General features: G+C 35.3%; 1 protein-coding gene across 2 annotated transcripts in view; it reads right to left on the bottom strand.

Annotated features, from left to right (window-relative positions):
* Nucleotides 1-6,522: 6,522 nt before the first annotated feature.
* Nucleotides 6,523-23,652, bottom strand: part of LOC111043912 — a 32,665-nt gene continuing 15,535 nt past the window's right edge. For both annotated transcript variants that reach the window (XM_039438427.1, XM_039438428.1), the window contains 6 exons: nucleotides 21,554-21,641; nucleotides 18,590-18,762; nucleotides 16,669-16,901; nucleotides 14,533-14,598; nucleotides 12,206-12,456; nucleotides 6,523-9,398 (listed from right to left, as the gene is read on the bottom strand). In XM_039438427.1, coding sequence (XP_039294361.1) covers nucleotides 7,358-9,398; nucleotides 12,206-12,456; nucleotides 14,533-14,598; nucleotides 16,669-16,901; nucleotides 18,590-18,762; nucleotides 21,554-21,641 — 2,852 coding nt within the window. In that variant the 3' untranslated portion in view covers nucleotides 6,523-7,357. The remainder of the gene's footprint in view (nucleotides 9,399-12,205; nucleotides 12,457-14,532; nucleotides 14,599-16,668; nucleotides 16,902-18,589; nucleotides 18,763-21,553; nucleotides 21,642-23,652) is intronic.

The raw sequence follows: 23,652 nt of genomic DNA, 5'->3' as shown, positions 1-23,652 counted from the left end.
AATCCCGAGCTCGGAAACCGGCCCTTAGAGTAGTAGGGTCGACGATAACTTTTGAATGCTTCCATCAAAATTAATGCATCTAAGGGCCGTTTGCACAGTGAAAGCTTAAACTGAATTCAATCAGCTGTTGAATTAAACTCAAAATGAATCACATTATAACAAATGATACTTGATTGGATGTAATCCAGTGAAATCCAATGAAATTTAGTTTAAACTATCACTGTGGAAACGGCCTTAGCATTACAATAAACTGACAACGGTGTGAGCCTCGTCAAGTCAGATCACCTGACGCTAGTGTTCACGCGCATCTCAAGTCTACTATTGAAAGATCCAAGCCAGCTGGTGACAGGACAATAACGCTGGAGACACACGAAGTCTGCTATCTCTTCATAGTGAATGATTTAATAGAATCAACAGTTTCCAATTTGAATAATAAATTTTTTTCGAATTTCGAGCTTATTTTAAATGAAAAATGTTACTGAAACATTAATTGTAGAGATTTTCATGCTCAATCTTTTCCACTTGGAATTTCTTGTTTAAATTGTATCTGAAGCCTGATAATTGAGAATCTAAACTCAAACTTTGCATAGATGGGGCGTAGCTCCTGGAATTTTTACAGATATGGGACTTGTGGAAGTTGATAGAGCTTATCAATGACTATTTTAGGTATAAATTCGATCAAAATCGTTGGAGCCGTTTTCGAGAAAATCGCGAAAAACCCTGTTTTTGACAACATTTTCGCCATTTAATCCGCCATCTTGAATTGCATTTGATCGAAATTGTTCGTGTCGGAACTTTAAGTTCCAAATTCCAAGTCATTCCGTTAATTGGGAGATGAGATATCCTGTACACAGACGTATGTGTACTCATACACACCCAAAAACCACTTTTTTGGGCTCAGAGGGGACCTTGAAACTTAGGCCTATAGAAATTTGGAAATTGGGGTACCTTAATTTTTTTCGGAAAGCAATACTTTCCTTACCTATGGTAATAGGGCAAGGAAAGTAAAAATAACCAATGCACAACATTTTCAAAGATAGAATTTATTTTTAGAAAATCGAACAATCTAAAAAGTTGTCCCCTAACTGAATTCTCAAATAATTTACAAATTTACTGAATATTTATATCTAAAAATAATGATAAAGTACAAGTAATAAATTAAAAGTAAAATAATTTAGGTAACAGGATGTAAATGAGGTCAAGGTTAAGGATAAGGATAGAGGTTTTGTGGAATTCCAATACAGTGAGCAATGTATCAATGTGTGAAACAAGTGAAATACAGTGTTCAAATTGAAGAAGAAAAGTAAAAAAGAAATATAATTGAAAAGTAAGAGAAAGAGAGATCGAAAAAGGAATGGAAGAAAAAATAAAAAATGTGGCTGTTTAGCTTGATAGATATTTGGAAAAAATCCAATTAAAAGTTTAGTTGCCTAAATAAGACTATGGGCTTTCTAACAAGAGCAATAATACAGATATAGAGACAGAGGAAATTGAGAGAGAAAACCTTCCAGGCGACATTACAATACAATCATTTGATAACTTAGCAAATTAACAATAAATATATACACAAGAAAATCATCGAACTGATTAAAACAAAAATAAATACACCGTTCAAGATAAAAACAATAGTTTCGCAGTAGATGGTTATTAAGAATATGATAATAATACAATAATTGAAAATTGATGTCAAGAAATATGATTAGAATTCGTAGATTTAATAGGTTGACAGAAAAATAATTTAAAGACCAATAAGATAGAAGAATTGAAAACATTAAATAAGAAAAAATTGTCAGCTTCATTCTTATAGTTTTTCAGGGTGTCAAATTATTGCTTTGATAACCTACACTAATTAATTCATTATTAAACTACAAATTGATCTGTTCATAATATTATTTCATCAACAACATGGTGCACTTTCATAAGCTGTCTAATTTCAACCTGAAATCTTTGAATTTCAGAGTGTAATGAAGTATAGCCTGAGTTTATAAATGTAAGATTTATTGTCTACAAATGAATGAAATATGCAAAACTCTAATATTCAGAAGAAACTCTGAGAATAAAATTCAAGTGAACCAGAGAAAAAAATAGTCATAGGGGTTTTTACAATTTTTTTTTTAGTCATCTGTCTAAATCTTTTACACTGCACCTCATATCCAGTCTTCCAAATCTTTAAACAAGTAAAAATTATGACACTAACAATAATTAATAAATTAATCTTCAAATAATATTTTAGTATAATTAGTGTCACAAAACTTCAACATTTTCCCTCAACCAAATTCCATTCAGCAATTTTAAACATGACAATTTTGACACCCTAAAAACAAGCTAATAAAACTGACAATTTTTTGCGAAAAATAATAAAGCTATAAGATAAGATTGTCGAAATAACAAGTGTAAGTAAATAAGGAATCAGTAGCAAGATAGATGAAAGAAAATTTGTAAGTGCACATAAAATGACAAGAATAAAATCATTGCATTCAAAGATAAAACCTGATTCGAAAATAACGTATATAGGATACCAGAATACAACTGTACTTCAAATAATTCCGATCACTCTAACTAAAATAGTAAATAAGATAAATAATATTGTAGGTCAACCCTTTTTATGTTTCTTTTTCAAGTATTACTTTAATCAGTCTATCATTAACCTATTTTTCCCTTCCAAATCACTACATTAACAATAACCAGGGGATGAATTCATAACATAGAATGACATTTTTTTCATTTTCATGTATAAAAACTTAACAAGAGAAAATCAAATCAATAATAAAACCAAACTTGTGATCCATATATAACTTTCACACATTTCTTAGTTCAAATATAGATATATCACTGGATAGTGTTAAAAAAAATAGATCAATAAAATTTTTCAACACATCATTCTTACAATTTAAATCTAGTTTCTCATAAATTATACACTATAAGTAGATTTATTTACAAAATATTTTTACACAACTTCAGACTGATAATTCTAGAAGTTGAAGCAAGTCAATTATGGGTTTAACATTTTGCATTTACTAAACTAAAATTCTAAACTAAGAATACTAGATGATTATACTTTGTAAAAAGTATAATATTGTTTTACTTGACTGAACAGTTTTGAAATAAAATAGTTACTTAAAGGTCCCCATTGTTATAAAGGCGTTATTTAATAAATTATTACAAAATCAAATGTATACTATTCTCGTATACATGAGAATAACTTCAAACCAACCAATTTTAATGTACAAAAGAGAATCAATTTATTTAGCCTAAACTAATTAACCCGAAAATAGGACGATTTTCAAAATTAATTGTAATTTAGATCAATAAACATTAATTAATTGATAAAACATTAAATATTAATTATTGTAATATTCAATATTACTGGATATAAACTTGTTTTAATAATCGCACTTGAACGTATGAACTAATAAGAAAAAAATATACTTTCAAATTATGAAGGAATCGTTCAAATTTTCATTTCCAGATTTGATGTAACTTTTTCATTAAACAATAACTATGCTCTCTCATAATTATTGCTTGAAAGTACTAAAATTGGTTCAATCACAGTCAATAATAACAATTGCAAGAGAAATAGTATGAAGTATTGCAAATTGATTGAACAATCAAGCACCACACATTACGTTCTGATACATAGTTTTTGTAAATATTCAATATCTTCCATATTTTCTTAGAACAAGGCACACATGATATATTACATTGGAAAGAGTAGACTAAGAGCCGCGATTACATAGACCCATTCATAAATACTGTAACTAATATTGAAGCATTACTATTAGAATATATCAACTATACTAGAAAATTAAATGTAACTCATTTAACATAAAATATGTACCCATAAATAGTCAATCCTACATTGGATTATTCAACAGCAGTTAACATTCAACTCATAAAAATAGAATTCAATTCACAAATAAAACTAACAGTTTGATGCAGCAAAAATATACGATTCTCAACAAATTGTGAAGAAAAATATATCTGGTAAATATAATACACTGATAGAATAATGAGACGTAGAATACGAGAACAGAATGAGTACAACAAGAAAAACAAAAAATGAATAATAGTGAAAATATTTAAATAAATAGGTGACGTTAAAACTAAGGTACTGATAAAAAATAAAAGTAAAATACAATAAGAACAGTTTGTTTCAGGGTTATTAATATTAAGATAATGATTTGAAAAATTATAATTATTATTATAGGAATAAAGCAACGAGTTGAAGGTTTATATAAATAAATAGACCTTAATTTAATGAATGAATCATTACTTATTTTAATAGATAAGTCACGTTAAAACTAAGGTACTAATAAAGAGAAGTACAGTAAAATACAATGAAGCTGCGTTTACACCAATGTTATTAACAAAATGTTAATAATTTAATCCCTATAGATTATATTAGATTGAACTTGACAAACACATATGTTCATCATGTGTATGATAAGTTATGTTCAATCTATTAGCATCTATAAGGATCAACATTTTGTTAATAACTTTGGTGTAAACGCAGCTTTAGACCAGCTTGTTTCATGGTTATCAATATTTGGATAAAAATTTGATTTTTTATGATTCTAGGAATAAAGTAACGAGTTTAAGGTCAATAATAAGGTTAAAAATGGGGCCAAATTATTAAATTTTTATCAATCCAGATCAGGAAGAATATTGAAAAATTAAAAAATCTAAAAGTAATCGAAATAAAAGCAAATAAATCAAGCTCAATAATGTTAAGAAGGAACTAAAGTCTAATTAACTCAACAGTTGCTACTTCAATAACATCAGAAGTACTTTAAATAGAAAAAATAAATAATTTGTAATCAATCAATTAATCAATAAAGTCTACTAAGAGATCAAGCAGTACTGTACAACTGAACTAATTTTACCAAGTTTCACTTGATAGACAAGACTCAAAAAATTATAAGCAAGTCAAGACTAAAGAATCTACTTTTGAGATTTGATACCTTTCCTAGTAATTTTCAAAATTAGCATAATCAATGAGTAAAATAAAAAACAAAAATTAATTTTTTCAAAAATAATCAATCCTCTTCAAGTTGGACTCATTTCAATTCAACCAATCACGTCTCACTATTAATAGGTCTTACATTAACATGCTCATAGAACATATTATTATGATCAACATGTCACAATACTACACTTTATTTCATTTACAATAAATTTTGGTTTATTCTAACTTGTGTGTATGTCTGCTAGAAAAGTGTCGACTGTGAACTTTACAGAAATGTTTACAGAAAGCTTCACCTCATTTAATCTTCAATTTGAAATTCCCATAAAATGTATACAACCAACCCTCTATTGCTCAACCATCAAAAAAAGATTTCTGCCAACATTGATTGGATGAGTAGCATAATTATATAATTCTTTATCCTAACACCGCCTGATAAATATATTTTTTAATTTAATATAATTTTTATTCAATATCTTAGTTTTCATTTCATTGCATGTTCATTCAATATATTAGTTTCATTTCATTGCAGTTTCATTCAATATTTTATTTTCATTTCATTGCATGTTCATTCAATATCCTATTTTCATTTCATTTCAGTTTCATTCAATATCTGATTTTCATTTCATTGCAGTTTCATTCAATATCTGATTTTCATTTCATTGCAGTTTCATTAATTCAATAACTTAGTTTCATTTCATTGCAGTTCCATTCAATATCTTATCTTCATTTCATTTCATAATTGATGTTATGGATTCTAACAAATCAGTCAAGCTAATGAGACTTCATGTGAGCGTAAAAGTTTACTATTGTCGAATTTTAACACAAAGCTAGAGGTTCGGTTTCTAGGAAACCTATTAAATTTAATGGATCACTAAATCTATAGGTTAAACCTGTAGATTTAATGATACATTATAATCAATAAGTGTACTAAAACACTACCTCCGTTTACGGAGGTAGTGACTAAAACCGGGTCTCAAGTTATTTTACATGTTTATACTTTGAATGTTATCAGTGACTAGCAGGTAACCCGTGCTCCGCAAGGGTCTATTTTAGAACTTGACAAACTGAAAACTTGTCGTAACGAAATATTGAAGAGTTGAAAATAGGACTATAACCATCCTCGGTTAATTAAGAATCTATAAGCAAAATTTCAAGTTAATCAGTCCAGTAGTGCAGACGTGATGATGCGTCAAACGTAATTTTCCTATCCCGTTCTTGTAATAAGCCAGTTTTTTCCTTTATTGTAGTATAGATTACTGTATTATGTTTTTGTGCAATAAAATTGATTTGATTTGAATGCTAGTTTCAAGTTAATCTCAATGTATTAATAAAACAAAATAAATCTTATAGCACCCTCTATTTTAAAAAAAAAACTTTAAAATAGTTGAACAACTAGTTTCGGTTTACACCATCTTCAGGTTATAAAATATTATATATTATGTATATTTTATAACCTGAAGATGGTGTAAACCGAAACTAGTTGTTCAACTATTTTAAAGTTTTTTATTATATATTATGTATATTTTATAACCTGACGATGGTGTGATATCACCGAAACTAGTTGTTCAACTATTTTAAAGTTTTTTTTAAAAATAAAGGGTGCTATAAGATTTATTTTGTTTTATTAATTTAAAAGTAGCCCATGTCAATAAGTGTTTCTCAATGTATTATACATTAATTTCAATAGGGTTGCTTGAAAGTCTATTAACACAAAATTGTTTTCTTTTCAATAAGGATACTAGTAATCCATCTCAGAGACTCAATAATACTCCCGACACTTTTTATACTTCTAAAAGGGCTGCTTGGAAGTTGATTAACATAGAATTACTAGAACCATTACTTTTGTTTTCTTTTAGACAAGGGTAATAGACTATTAGGGCCGGTTTCCGAGCTCGGGATTTAGCTAAGTTCTAGACTTTAAACAGCTGGAGTCAGAAAATTGGCTTTCCAAAACGGGGCGTAGTCGCAGCTTTTATAACAGTAGTCGCAGTTTTTATTTTCTCATTTCTATAATTGGAAAAGTTTTTCCTTGACGAAATTAAACATTCCTAAATAATTTTAAATAGCTGAAACTTTTCACTATTTTCTCTTTATTCTATTATGTGTTCAATTTTCTAGTTTTTCGAATTTAATTCAAACGTCTCTTTTATTTAATTGAAACGAAATTTAATTGATCCCTAAACTCCAGTGTTTATCAAGTCCTCAACTACGTTAACGCTCTGACTCGGAAATCCAATTTTCTGACTCCAGCTGTTTGAAGTCTAGAACTTAGCCAAATCCCGAGCTCGGAACCCGGGCCTTAGTAATTCTATGTAATTAATCTCACTAAATAATCCTCCAGACACTTTTTTACAAATCATACACACAAAATGATAGACAACTATACATTACTCAGTTCGGAAACTCTTCTCTGAAAACAGAAATGGAAGGTTTCTCGGCGACCAATAGGGGCGGGGTATTTGTGTCGCTGGTGGGCGGGGCCTTCTCAATGGTCATGGCCGAGTTGGTGAGGGTGATCGAGTGGATAACTCGCGACCTCGAAGACGACGCGGAGCTTGGAGGAAGCATGGAGCCGGGCAGTTTCGGCAGGATCGGTGTGTAATAGGTGGTTGGAGGTTTAGCCGAGGCCGAGGTCAAGGTCGAGGCTGGAGGAGGTTTGCGGTAGGCTGGTGGTGGGGTGGGGGGAGGGGGGTTGTTCCATACTCCTTGTATGCCCGCCAAGGAGCGCACGTCGGAAATCATCGGCACAAAGCCGTCGACCAGGGATGATTTCCTCACGTTGGTGTACTCTGTCTTATAAAACTTTTCCCTCTTCAGTGGAGGTTGGGTGTTGGGGATGCCACCCTGTTTTGGAGGTTGTGTGTTTGGGATGCCACTCGGTTTTGTTTGTTGTTGAGGTTTAGTAGTGATCTGATGGTAGGGATTGATGACAGGCTTCAACATCTTCAGTTGCAGCTGGGAGCTACTGTTGTCCAACTGAACAATTTGGGGCACTTTGTTGAGTTTGAGGTTTCCCCCCGCGGAGCGAACGGCTATCAAGTTTGAGATCATCTTGGGGCTCTCGCCACTGCTCGACACAATCACCTTCAGAGGCTGCACAGACTGGCGGGCCGCCATCAGTTGACCTTGAGGATTGGGTTGACCTTGACCTTGCATCTTCTGCCACAGGTTTGCGTCCAGTTTGAGCAGGGGTGGAGGGGGAGGGGTGGACATTGGTTGTTGTCTGCCTCCCTTCGCCGCCTCACCCGAGTCAACTTCGATCACTCTCACTCCCCCACTAGCTTTCGTCGATTTAGGTGGCCGTTCACTTTTCGCTTGAGGTATTGAACCCGGCTGCAGAGTCAGTGATACAGAAGGCACCGGCGAGGCGGATGCCGATCTAGGAGGCAGTGCCACAGCTGAGGACATGATCGAAACGGCGGGAAGGTTTGAAAGTGTCTCCGACAGTGAGGATGTTTTGGTGGCTGTTGACAGTGTTGCCATTTTCTCTGCCGATGTTGTCGTCGTCACAGGGGTGGGGGGTGCCACAGAGGAGACTGTCACCGGTCGAATGGTTGTCGACTTGCCATCAAACGCCTTCACACGATTCTTCACACTGTTATTGTATTTCACCGCTCTCTGATCAGCTGTTTCCGATAACACCAACGAACCCTCCCGCCAGTACTTCTCCAACATCACTAGATGCCTGATGAAACTGCTTGAGTTGCCGTAGGGACGCTGCAAATCGTTCCACAGCTTCTTAGTTTGTTCGTCGAACTGGAGATACAGGGTGCGCCGTTCCCAACCGTTGCTATCATTGGATGTCTCATTGCGTAGTTCACCCTTGAGGGGGAGCTCTTTCTCCCCTGGTAGATACGGGGGACGGTCAGGGGGATCAGCGGGACTAGTTGCTGAAGACTGTTTCTCGCGTGAGATGCTGCGAGAATCTTGTCCGATGTTCAGGTTACTCAATTTGCCGATGTTTAGGTTGCCGAATTTCACTTGGATACGGGTCGGTTTGGACATGTCGACCCGTGCCCGAGGCTGGTTGCTTTGCCGTTCATCAATAGATGAGTTGGTGAGGAGTGACGCGATGTTACTGAACCCGATCGAACTCTGATCTTCAAACTCACCACCTCCCGTTTTCCGGTCGTAGCTTTCCAGAAAACTGTAATCGATCATCTGAGGCGCATCAAAGTTTGCGTCACTGCCTTCCAGTTTTACGTCGAGTTTTCGTTTCTTGGAAACTGACTGACTGCTGCCGCCGGCCGACTTGGAGCGGCGTTTCTTTGGTTTGGGCTGTTGGTCGCTGGGGGTCGCGGTGGGAAGTTGGTTCGAGTGTTGGCCGCTAGATGACGTTGATGTCGCCTTCGGTGCAGATGCTTGCGCATGCGTACTAGTCGTCGACTCATCGTCGCTCTCGCTCACTAGGATGTCTAGGTAGGCCAGGATTCTGGAAAACACCAAATATAACATTGAATATCGGGGACCGAGCTTCGCTCTGGAGTACAAAAGCATAACAAATTTATTACGAAAGAAGAAATTATAATAATATTCATAGTTCATACAGAAATGTTCTATCTAATCACAGTGAATTGAGATTAATTCCCAGAGGGATGCAAAAATTTACCTCACAAAGGCCCGGTTGCACAAAAGCCGGTTAAACTTTAATCCTGATTAACTTCACGCGAACCAAATCAGAGAAGACCATTTCAAAAAGATGGTTCATGTTCTATCTAATCACAGTGTATTGAGATTAATTCGCAGAGGAATGCAAAAATTTCCCTCACAAAGGCCCGGTTGCACAAAAGCCGGTTAAATTTTAATCCCGATTAACTTCACGCGAACCAAATCAGAGAAGACCATTTCAAAAAGATGGTTCTACTGGAATTAATCAGGATTAAAAATAGCCTGGCTTTTTTGCAACCGGCATTAAGTACCTAATTGAATGATTACAAAAGTTCAACAGCTGAGTCATAATTTTGACACAGTCCCAAACACATGAACTCGCTCACTCACTTCCATCATCAACAGACGACGAAATAATAATTATTATCAGCTGTTTTTCCAAAGATGGATAATAATTATCCTTTTAATGTCCTTCAGCGGTTTTCCCAGGGATGAGACCTAGTGCAATCGATTTTTTATACTATAAACCTACTATGTTCTGAATTTCGTGAGAATCGTTAGAGCCGTTTTCAAGATCCGGTGAAATGCAAACATATAAACAGAAATTGCTCGTTTAATAGTATAGGATAATAATTCTTGGTTAAAAGATGACACTATTAACCAAATTAGCCGACTCAGATTTGCAGTCATCTTTGTTTCCATTAATCCAACTGCTGATTATCATGTTGGGACAATTTCATTATTACTAATATCATTTTTATTTCATCACATGTGTAAAGTGAGATTGTTTATATTATATTGTTGTAGCCAGAGTCGGCCAAATGGCAAGAGTTTTGTGCATTATAAAACTGAAATATTGAGAGAAAAGCTCCAACCATTGATACTGTGCTGAGTAGAACTGCCTTTTACATGCCAATTGATATCATTGAATAAAACTTGACTTGATTTGATTTAATTTTGCGCCCTGTGGCTGGCCACTAACCATAGAACATGCTTGTCATGTGAAAAATAATTTAACCTCAAATAGAGCAGCAAAGAAAAAGTCAAAAACAAAAAATCGAAGATACAAAAACCTAACCTAAAAACCCAACCCTCTCACCCGGCCAAAACAGTAATAATAAACAGGAGTTAACAGCAATCGGCTTGAAACTTGGAAAATAAATGACCTATTCCTTATCTTTTTATACTACGGTATCATTTTTCTTCTTGCTTATATTAAACGATGGAGTAAAATGAGAAGGAGAACAAGAAAGACGTGTGATGTGTTTCTCTACTGACTTGCGGCGATAATCACTAAGGAAGAGCTTATGACTGTTGTGCAGATTGCTGCTCTGCGACTAATTGAACGAGCGTTAGCGAGTTCTTACTTTTCGTTGTAATTCGAAAGTCGTTGTCCGCCTGTGTGTATGTTCGACAGTAACTTTTGAAAGACTTGATTAATCAGCTTCAAATCTTGAAAACATATTCTTTGACCCTTTTTACAGATTGATTTCTTCCACGGGGTGCTCCAAGGTACAGTGTTGTTTTCCTTGCAATATAATGTTCTGTTTTATTATTGATTGTGACGATTCAATGTTGCGAAGCTTATCAATAAAATTCAATTCAAAATGGCGGAAAAAATTGCGGATGATGTCTAAAAAACCATGTTTTTCTCGAAAACGGCTCTAACAATTTTCTTCAAATTTATACCCTGGATAGCTGGATAAAAATTTTTATTGATAAATAGCCACAGTAACCCTTAGAAGTGGTGCCCTCGTAGCACCAGTAGACTGAAGTAGGAGGACTAACACTAGGCGGAAAATTTCCAGTGGTCTGCCCCTGGCACTGGAAACAGTGCTGGTGGCAGGCCGAGGACAGTGAGTGGTGCTATGATACTTGTATCATGGTGCCACGCTATCACTGTATCATGGTGCTGATCATACTATCACTGCGGCCTGAGTTTCCAGTAGCAGCTCGCACGCGCGGGAGAGTTGCAAGTTCTGCAGGAGAGGCCTTTGGGCCTATATACTGCAGGGGTGGAAGGTGGATACAGGGGTCGGCTCCTGTATCCGGGATTTTTTGGGCTTCGGCCCCTCACGACACCCTACATAGCTATTTATAAGCCTATCAACTGACATGAGTCTCATTTCTGGGAAAATTGCAGGAGCTCCGTAATATTCTTGAGAAATCTGGATTTTGTTAAATTTCTTAAGGTGCGTACAGACTTTCGCTCTGCTCCGCAACCGAACGTCACTCCAGCAGAGCGATTGATGATCGACCGGGGAGCAACAGTGGTTCGACCGGGGAACGCGAGAAGATCTAACATCTTCCGTAACGTTCATGATGGGTGCGTGGGCGGAGCGACTGTGGTTCGATGGTGGTACGAGGGAGGAGCGTGCTCGGTGCGGGTTGGAAGCGCGAATATGTGTACGCAGCTTAGGACCTCACTTCGCTTGGTCAATTATTATGAATATCATTATTATTATTATCATTGAACGAGGAAACTGAGGAGAAAAATAAGAAGTGAACAGGAAGAAGAAGAAGAAGAAGAAGAAGAAGAAGAAGAAGAAGAAGAAGAAGAAGAAAAAGAGAAGAAGAAGAAGAAGAGAGAAGAAGAAGAAGAAGAAGTGTGAGAGGTGTTTGTCTACTGACTTGCGGCGATAGTCCCTGAGGAAGAGCTTGTGGCTGCTGGGCAGATTGCTGCTCTGCGAGGGAGGGTGCTTGAGGCGGATGCTGCAGTAGTAACGACACAGTTTGCAGAGGAACAGCTGTTCGGAGAGGCGGGCCGGGATGCCATCCTCGTTCAACAGCTGATTCATGTGGTTGGCTTCCGAACCCACGGCAAACATGTGGTTGCGAGTCAGTCGCTTCTTGCACACGCCGCACGCTGTCAGGTAATCCACCTACCACACAAAAACACACATTAGAAAAAGAATTGAAATAATTTATTTATTTTATTTCTATTTATTGGGTTATCACAAACAATACAATGATCGGAAAAGAAAAAATAGGCTATAGCCTATAAATAAATTGCATACTTGACCGAACGTAGTGAGGTTTATGTTTCAACTCGGATTTTCTTTTGTCTCTTTGTATGTAACGCGATTAAGGTTAATCGCGTTGATAGAATTCGATGAGATTTTACAGAAATATTCCTTTTTCAACTGCGCGTCGATGTATACACAATGTTTTTGAAATTTTGCATTTTAAGGATAATAATATGAAGAGAAAAGGAATTCCTCCATACTCTGATATCACTATATTATATATAATCTACTTTGAAGATAGGATCAATCAGACTATAGAATTATTCAATTAAACAATTAATTAAACAATTATTCATAATCAATCAGCTGACAAGTGGATTATTCATTGCATGCATAACACAGATGTCTGGCCATGTCTATTTCTATAAGGTAGGGTTTCAATATTTTTTATGATGTGTGCCCATCAGTATAAATATTCTCACATTTGAAAAACAAATTTATAATAGGTGATTGAAAATAAATAGAAAAATGATTGAATGAACTAAATAATGCTGAAGAAATTATAATATTCTTGATTGAAAAAAATTAATTTTAAAATAGTTGAGAAATATTTTTATCAGATGGAAAGATTATCACGGAACTGGATAAATTATCATATGGGATAAAAATTCAAACGTGAACTGAGTTTATTAACATAAGTGAGTTTTTGATCTTGGAGAAAACAAATAACAGTTTTTAAGAGTAAATAATGATCCAACTTGTTCATTCAACTGAATCAACAAGAACAGGTGATACTTGTGGATGAGAAAACTGCGTGAGGTCTACTGTTCACAGAACTACTAGTTAAAAATATACTGATATAATCAACTGTATTTAGTAATAGTGTTTTTGATTTTTTTATCTCAAAATTTTATAGTTCCTTGGACTTCTCAATAATTGTTTATCATTGGTTTAATTCAATTTAGTTTAGAAATATTTGTAGATTTGCAATCTGTGTTTTCTGTTTGTTTTGTTAATAGGAACACTCACACTGAACGCGTGCACTTGCTGGTTGCGTCAAGTGTGAGCTTTGTCTCCAGACAAGTCACAGCTTGTTTCAAAGGTTCTTTCCAGATTTTATTCCTTGGCTCATGCATCATGATCTGACGTGCACTTGCACATACACGCATCCAGTGATCATACCTTCAGATGAATGTACTATTGTGAATAAATAGTTATTTGTGCAACTAGTGCGCAAAGTGACAGTTTGCTGCACCGAAAGAAACGTTTACTTGAGGAATGGTTTCTTGAGTGCAGCAGAGGAACTTTGCGCACGTATTTCACATTAAGTTTTTCCTACAGTTACCATTGAATATGAAAAGTGGGTAATTATGGGTAAAATTGCCTGAAATCCATCAAATAACTTAGTAGTGTTTGAATGGCGAGGCGGCTGTGTGGTGTGTGCTGTGGTGGCACTGTGCTGTTGCTGTCCTCGTTATAATATATAATAGTAATAATTAGCGCGTTGTGCTTCGTTGCACCTCTGCTCACTATAGCAGCCCAGTCATTGTTACCAACTTCATTTTGATTTTGCTGCACTGTTGCTCCATATAACCTACTAAGTATTTTGCGTTGCCATGTTGCAAATCTGGAGTGCAGAAAAATTTTTCCCGCACTAGAGCGGAAAAGTGATTCTTTGCGTTCTGTAATCAGTGCAGCAATGGCCACTTTTCAACGTAACTGTAGGAAAAATATAAATCTGAGTACCCTTTTTAAATTTTTTCGTCACGACATGTTTCGGCTACTCCAATAATACAGTATTGTACTATTTGAGTAGAATAACTTTCAACTGAATATTCAAATTTTGTACGTAACAAATTCGATAACTAACAGTTGTCACGAAATGTTTTGGTTACTCCAATAATACATTAGTGTACTATTTGAGTAGAATAACTTCCAACTGGATATTCAAATTTTGTTGTAACAAATTTGATAACCTAACAGAATACTCACCCAGTAGTAATGCTCAGCACACAAAGGAAACGGCAGATGAGGATTTTTCTCCAAATCAATATCCAACTGAAACATAAAACAAATGTATTATTGAAGATTATATAATATAGCACTCATTTCTATTTTGAAAGACTTCTCATATTCAACCGAGAATATGAATTATATTTCAATGAGAACTATACCATGAAAAGTATAATAAGAAAACTTGAATCCATTTTCTTATTTTTCATAAATGGAAAAACAGAGGACAGAAAGAATTGGCAAAGAGAAGCGTAGGATGAATTGATTGATTGAGTACTTAATTTATGGAGATTACAATATATCTGGCTTATACACTTATTAGAAGAGACTTCTGTTCTGGGCCCCCCAATGTTTCTAATAATGGAACCGGTATTATGCTAAATGCTAAAGCTGAGTACACATATTCGCGCTTCCAACCCGCACCGAGCACGCTCCTCCCTCGTACCACCATCGAACCACAGTCGCTCCGCCCACGCACCCATCATGAACGTTACGGAAGATGTTAGATCTTCTCGCGTTCCCCGGTCGAACCACTGTTGCTCGCCGGTCGATCATCAATCGCTCTGCTGGAGTGACGTTCGGTTGCGGAGCAGAGCGAAAGTCTGTACGCACCTTATGATGTTGACACCTCGATTAGTATTGAACATCAAAGAAACATAGGGGGCCACAGCGGACTGATGCAAGACTAAGGCAAGGCACACACTAGTTAGTCAAGACAAGACAAGACACGTTTAGTCACAATACTTCACACAGTTGCTTATGAAGAACATGTCTAATTGCAATGACTAATCAGTGTGTGTTGCTTCATAATGTTGATGATGTGTGAGCACACATGAAAGCATGCTCCTGTAAAATATTAATTTTTATTTAATTTAAGTGGATTTTTGACAACATTCCAAGTCTATTCAATTATGGAAAAGCTCCATAGCATCAGCATTCACTCTACAAACTTAATTATACACTTATATACAATAGCTTACAATACAGCATAATTATAGATGATTTTACATAATAAAGACTAAGAAAATAATTATTGAACCGTATACGATATGAATAAAGCAATTTGGAATATAATAACTATAGATAATATTGTTATGCATCTACATAAATTGGCGGAGCTTTGGACACATCAATGTCCATTCTTTTCGGAGAGAGAAAACCTGTTGTAAAAAAACCTACTGATAGAAAGAATAGAACTGATAGAAAAAGAAGATGCAGCAACAAGAGAGAATCCAAAATATAGCAGATGAAAGGTTGAAGGAAAGTGATAGAAACGGCAGTAAAAATCAATAAAAATGGAAATTAAGATGTTGAGTACAAAGTGAAAGAAAAGGTGAGGGAGTGTATAAATAACTATCGGGAGGGTGGAATAATGACAGAAGAAGAAAAAGAAATATGGATGAAAATAAGAGGATGATTATGATATAAATAGAATAGATGCAGAAGTTTACAGACAAGCAGGATGAAAAATAATTTGAAGGGTAGAAAGATTGCAGAAGGAGTGAAAGAGAAGAACATTATTTATATACTATACACTGCCATTACAACGTGCACCTCAGTATAAGAGGTTCTGATGTAAAGAAAGTACACTAAACAGGGATTGAGAATCAATAGTATGCTAACCTTGTTGGCAAGTTTTTTCCTGAGTTCACAAAGAAAGTTCAGACGTCTTACCTACAGTGTCAAGAGGTTAGAAAATAACAACTAACAGCGGTTTAGAGATGAAAACTAACGTAGGTTTAAAGATAAAACCCAACAGAGATAATGAATCGATGATACCTTGTTGGTAAGATTCTTCCTGAGTTTACGAAGAAATTTCAGACGTCTCCCCTACAGCGTCAAGAGGTTTTAAAATAACAACTAACAGCGGTTTAGAGATAAAAACTAACGGAGTTTTTGAGATAAAAACTAACGGAGGTTTAAAGATAAAACCTCACGGAGATAGTGAATCGATGATACCTTGTTGGCAGGACTATTCCTGAGTTTACAAAGAAACTTCAGACGTCTTACCTACAGCGTCAAGAGGTTTGAAAATAACAACTATAGGAGGTTTAGAGATGAAAACTAACGGATGTTCTGAGATAAAACCTAATGGATATAGTTAATCGATGATACCTTGTTGGCAAGACTCTTTCTGAGCTTGAGAAGCCACTTGCGTCTGATGGAGTGGCGAGACGGCTGCTGACACCCGTTCACTGAGCACTGAGCATCACTGAGGTTGCTGCGAGGCTGTGACCCCCCTCCACTCTGCGGCTGTTTGCGCATGCGCTTTGTGCTGTTCGCCTTGCGGTCCACAAAGCGGTAGCAGCCGTCACACAGGCACGAGTCCATTTTCAGGTGCGGCTCGTCTAAAACAAACGACAGATAAATAAAGTACATTCATCAATGAAACATGCTCAATTCAATAAAATATATCGTATAATATTAAGAGATAAATGAAATAAAGTTCATTCATCAATGAAGCATGCTCAATTCAATAACATATATAGTATTATATTGACCCATTGCTGACTCATTATACAAAATAGACTACATGAGAACCTTTTAAATTTGTTGATTTTTTAAACCTATTTTTCCTGATTGGAATGCAAGAGAATTTATTTTACTGTAGCGATTCAGTAGGTATTCAAGATTAGAGATTTTTCATTTTATGAATTAAAACACTTTTGGAGTGGAAACAGTTACTTTTTAGCAGTGACTACCTGCTGTTGGTCATTTTCAGACTGAGGAAGACTCTTGCTTCAAGGTTATTAATCTGTTTATTAATCTATTAATCTTTTTATTCTACCAAACATTCAACAATTTACGTATGAACTAAACTTAAAACATAAAAAATACAGTGTACATGATACAGAACACAATACTGAGTAGATGCAGCAGAAATAGCAACATTTATATAGAACATTCCAAGTACTTATTCATTGAATAGTAATCCCTCTCAACCAATTTACCTTTCACAACGAATTAATTATTATTATTAAACGAAAATCCAAATTAAATCTAAGCTGCTATCCAGAGATTGTCAGTTTGGTGTAAGGGTAAGCATTCCTGACCGGCAATTAGGAGGTACTGGGTTCGATTCCCGGGGTGACAAATAATAATTTTGAATAAGTAGAGCTCATCGAATTTCCATCTAGATGTTTACCCTGTTGTCAATATTTGCAGTAGCAGAAGTCTTCGGGGTGAATTACAGCATTTAATTTGAATTCTCGTTTAATAATAATAAATAATACAAAGAAATATACCATCAGAATATTCAATCTCATTTATGAAAACTTATTATTAAATCATAAAAATATCTTGATGGAAGAAGTATATTTGAGGTATAATTGAGCATTATCAACAAGAATCAAGATGTACCACGATTCACAACTCGAATCACAACTAAGTTGGTACTATAGATGAAGGTGAAAACGGAAAAGTGGCTACATTGCGCTCCTATCATTCCACTGACTTCATAACGTAAATTTCACTATTCAAGATTTCAATTTCGCAGATCAAGGTTTTTTCCTAGAAGGTGTAGTGTCAACTGTTAATTGTTTTTGAAGGAGTACGATACAATATAATGCAACAAGCTTGAAACAATATAACACTCAAAATAAATTGTACGATTTTCTCACTGATACTAGACTCTAAGGCCCAAATGCACAAAAAACGAAAACTAGATTTGAACGGCATTTGGTTCTAAGTCAGATGATTTTGAATTGATTAACGTGGACCTCACTACAGCTATTTTGATAAAATTTTATTAAATTCTAATATTGAAAATAGATGTTTGAAAACTAACCTTACTTTGGAGAAACAATGACTCTACATTATATCAATTATTACATAATGTAATTATGTACAATCAAAATTAATGTTGAACCTTAAACTGATTCAAATTCAAAAATTGAATTGGTTCAAAATCAATTCAAAATTGATTTTGTACCATGACTTTTGATTCATGATTTTTTGTTCATTTAGAATCAACTGACGTTCAAACAAAGTTTTCGTTTTGGTGAATTCGGTTCTAATTGCGTTTATAAATACTTACTGGCCAATATTTTCTGCTGACGTTCGGCATTTTTGAGCTGCGCGAGATGACAGGGCGTGTCCAGACAGCCGAACTTGCCGAAGCAGTAGCGACAGTTGTCCGAGCACAGTCGGCCCGGGTGGATCGAGAAGGAGGACGCCTTCTCAGGGATCACCAGGCTCGATTGTTTCCCGCTGCAACCAGAAACAACCCATTGATTATTACAATTATATTGATTGATTCATACAAGTACTTATCAATGAACAAATGTCGAGGGAAAACTGGCTAACTCAGTTCATGTAAATTATTACACATATTCAATGACTTATTAATTCATACAAGTAGTTATCAATGTACTAATTTTGTGGGAAACCTGGCTAGCTGGCCATGGAAATTATAACAAATATTTATTAATTCATACAAGTACTTATCAATGAATCAATATCGAGGGAAAACTGCGTTGTTCAGGTCATGAAAATAATTAAAAATATTTATTGATTCATTAATTCATACAAGTACTTATCTATATAAATAAAAATCGAGCCTCAAATTTTGACATTCAATAACTTTTTTATGTATGCACCGAATTCGATGAATTTTTTTAGTTGTTTTTGTTATGTTCAGGAGCAGGTTTATGGCCTATCAAATTTATGATCCAACTTCAGGACTCTTTCCTACGGTTCTTCAAAGTTTACATGTAATCCTTATGGGGGAATATTTTGTGAGCTGGCCACGCACAGAAATTAAAATCACCTGTTATAATCACTGCGTCATCCAAAAGCCGTCGGTAGATCTGTTTTTACTTTCCTTGTCCTATTACCATAGGTAAGGAAAGTATTGCTTTCCGAAAAAAATTAAGATACCCCAATTTCTATACGTTTCAAGGTCCCCTGAGTCCAAAAAAAATGGTTTTTGGGTATTGGTCTTTATGTGTGTGAGTGTGTGTGTGTGTGGTGTGTGTGTGTGTGTGTGTGTGTGTGTGTGTATATATGTGCGTCTGTGTACACGATATCTTATCTCACAATTAACGGAATGACTTGAAATTTGGAACGTAAGGTCCTTACAATATAAGGATCCGACACGAACAATTTCGATCAAATGCGATTCAAGATGGCGGCTAAAATGGCGAAAATGTTGTCAAAAACAGGGTTTTTCGCGATTTTCTCGAAAACGGCTCCAACGATTTTGATCAAATTCATACCTAGAGAAGTCATTGATAAGCTCTATCAACTGCCACAAGTCTCATATCTGTAAAAATTTCAGGAGCACTGCACCATCTATGCAAAGTTTGATTTTAGATTCCCAATTATCAGGCTTCAGATACAATTTAAACAAAAAATTTCAAGTGGAAAAGATTGAGCATAAAAATCTCTACAATTAATGTTCAGTAGCATTTTCACCTAAAATTCAAAATAAGCTCGAAATTAGAGAAAATAAGATTATTCAATTGCAAACTGTTGATTCTATTAAATCATTCACTATTAAGAGATAACAGACTTCGTGTGTCTGCAGCGCTATTGTCCTGTCACCAGCTGGCTCATATCTTAGAAAAGTAGACTTGAGATGCGCGGGAACACTAGCGTCAGTTGATCAATTTTCATAACGGCAAGGAAAGTTGTGTGAGTGCACCACACCAGATTTTTCTAGTTTCTTTCTACTGATTCACAAAATTTTAATTCTAATAGTAATGCCGCGGTACGAACAACATCCAAACTTGGGTCGTAGAACTCGAAATTCTGTACATTTAGAATATGCACGGGAAAATCAGCAACAAGGAGATATACCATTCAATTTCCCAGCAAGCTACATTCAACAATATCTAAAAATACTGCTGCACAAGTTACTAAGCATATAGAAAGTCCGTATTGAGATATAAATGTAAATACTGTTTGTTGGATAATTTTCATAAAAATATAGTGCATCAGATTAAGTTAAGGCTAAGCACACCTGAGGAGGCGCGGCTTGGTGATACAAAGTGTTGATCTTATGGAGATTGCCTTATCACACCGTTCCACGCCATGCCCGACTCAGTGTGTGTGAGTGCTTCCATCCAAACCAATAAGCAAAAAGCACCTGGATGCAAAATGCCGCATCGCGCCTCCTCAGGTGTGCATCCAGCTAAAGTTTGTCATGAGATGCATCAACTATTTGGCGGTACGAAGTTCGCCGGGCCAGCAAGTCAATGAATAAATTTCGAGAGATACCTGTGTAGCTCAGGTCTTGTGTTTTCAAGTGCACTTGATCAACTTCAGGGCCTCATCATTGAAATAATTGGGAGAAAACACAGGTGAGCTCTTATGCCGCATCCGCACTATCACCCAAAAAAAAAAAAAAAAAAAAAAAAAATATTCTTATGATTCTATTGGTGGGGAGTCCTTGACGGAAGTTCCACCTCGCCTGAATATACCGGATGTTTGAAAAAGAACTCCTTAGTCATAGAATCTGTAAAAAGTATACACTATTCTAGTTTGTGGTGTTTGATTCAGCAACTTTTCTGTTTTCAAATGTTTGGACTGAAAATTGGGCCTGAATTCAAGTGTTTAGAGCATAACCTACTTTTTGGACTATTTCTAGTGTATAAATCAAAATTCTGAGAAGAAACAGTTTTGGGATGTGCCTGTTAGTCCTTCTCCAATCATTTTGAGGAATTGTATTCTGTTTATCAATAAATAAATAACGAGCGAAGCTCGGTGCCCCAATATTAGATATATCAATAAGATACGGTAATTAATGTTGTTAACATACGTCAGAATCATTCCGTATACATCAGTATACTTCAGTACGATTATCCCTGATGGGTGGGCTTTAAGGTGAGATTCATTTCAAACTGTCAACACTCGTTAAATATGAAGCATTGATATTAGTTCAAGGGAATGCTGACGGTTAAAAATGACTCTCATTATAGGTTACATTGAATAGAGTTATTTAACGAAGAATAAAATAGTGTTGAAAATACAAAAACCAGAATTAAAATTAAATACAAACCTTTTATCATCAGAGGTCGCATCAGGAGCCATGCTGTCGGTTTGCAAGGGAGGCAAAATGCTCAAACTGCTTTCACTGGGTCCATCATCTGAAAATTAAATAATAATTTACAAAATTAATGAAAAATGAAATAGAAAGATTGTAGTTTAACCTTCCGGCAGTCGCGCTGTAGTAGAAAAGTACAACAGTTTCAGTTTTTTGCTGCACAAAACTATTGAATGGGGTGGTGTCAGTGAATGAGTCACCTATGCATTCCAAAACTTTCCCCCCATCACTCCACTGAGTTGCAGTATCAACCGAGCAATGGTTCAGTCTTTAGGTGCAACAGTGCAGAAATCGCACTGTGCATAAGATAGGGAAAGACTGTATACGGAGACTGTAAACGAACCAATAACACAGAATTGATGGCTTTGCTTGGGTTATGAAATAGTAGTCATAGGCGTGAAATAATCCAAGAAGATTGAAAAAGTAATTATACAATTAATTAATATGTTTTGACAGTAAACAGAGTACATAACAATTGGAAAATTGGATGTTGTACAAAATACAACACGCGACTGCTCGTGTGATTGAGAACCGGAAGGTTAAACAGTGTATGATTTTCAGGATAGAATTGAAAAAAAGTTTTCTATATCTTGATATTGGAATAGCCAGTCTTTAATTATTGTTGAGAATTCTTTCCAAGTTCTAGTTCTTCTACCAGCATGTGGTATAGCGTTGAAGAGTTTTGGGCCTAGGTATACAAAAGATTTAGAAAAGAAGCTAAAATTTATTCTTGGTAGTCTTGATACCAGGTCAAGTCTTCTTCTTTCAGAAAAGCTGGGCCTGAAAAATCCATCGTTTCCACTTCGCATAAAGAAAATTCTTAAGACTTTGAAAACAAAAAGATGGCGAATTGGGAGAATACGTAATCTCTTGTATAAAGGAAACGAATTCTCTCTTCGATTTTTGAATAGTATTAGTCTGATGAAATGTTTTTGCAATTTGTGTAGTGGACTAAAGTGCACTTTTGCAGCTCCACCCCAACATACAATGCCGTATTCTAATTTTGAATTTATTAAGGCATAATATACTGTGCGTAGTGTGTTTGTATCACACAGCTCTCTCAAGTGATAGAATTTACAAAGATAGGTATTGATACTTTTCTTGAGATTAGATATATGTGTTTTCCAATTTAAGGCTGAATCAATAAAAATACCAAGGTATTTAATCTCTTCGACCTGCTCTATAGGAGGACATTGGCATAATAAGTCATATGTACAGTTATTTAGATGGAAAATAATAGGTTGATTGTGAATTTTTGGTGCGCGCAAAGAGAAATTAATAAATTTGGTTTTTTCGACATTGATTGCTAATCTATTTCTAAGATACCATTGTTGAAGAAATTTACAGTCATGGTTTACTCTATTGTACAGTTCATCCCATGATTTCCCTGAACTAACTAATACCGTGTCATCTGCATAACAAAATATTTTTCCATTTAAATTGGCATCACATAGGTCGTTTACAAAAATTATAAAGAGAATAGAAGAAAGAACTGATCCCTGTGGAAGTCCTGAAGTTACTGTTGAAAAAGAACTACAGGTATTATTAATTTTTGTACATTGAACTCTATCATTTAAAAAAGATTTAAACCATTGTAGGGCCACGCCCCTTACCCCTGTAGATTCTAACTTATTTAATAGAAGACCATGCTCAACCGTATCAAAAGCTTTTTTTACATCTAAAAATAAAGCATTTACATTCAACCCATCGTTTACATTATTATATATAATTCTCATAAAGTCGACTAGTGCACGCTCAGTATCAAAACCTTCACGGAAGCCGTATTGGTTTTTACTAAAAAATTCATATCTATTCAGGAATTTCAATAATCTTGTTTTCATCAGTTTCTCTAATATTTTAGAAAAGATAGAGAGCAGCGCTATGGGTCTATAATTATTCAATAGTAATTTATCTCCACCTTTGAAAACTGGTACCACCACTGCTCTTTTCAAGACTTGTGGGAATACTCCTTGCGACAAACTAGCATTACACAGGTAACATAAAATAGGCAGTATAATAGGAATAATGTGTTTCAAAATATCGCTTGTGAGTGA

The sequence above is a fragment of the Nilaparvata lugens genome, chromosome 11 (genome assembly GCF_014356525.2).
Source record: "Nilaparvata lugens isolate BPH chromosome 11, ASM1435652v1, whole genome shotgun sequence".
Lineage (NCBI taxonomy): Eukaryota > Metazoa > Arthropoda > Insecta > Hemiptera > Delphacidae > Nilaparvata > Nilaparvata lugens.
Note: the sequence above shows the minus strand (reverse complement) of the source record. Positions and strands in the feature narration are given on the sequence as shown.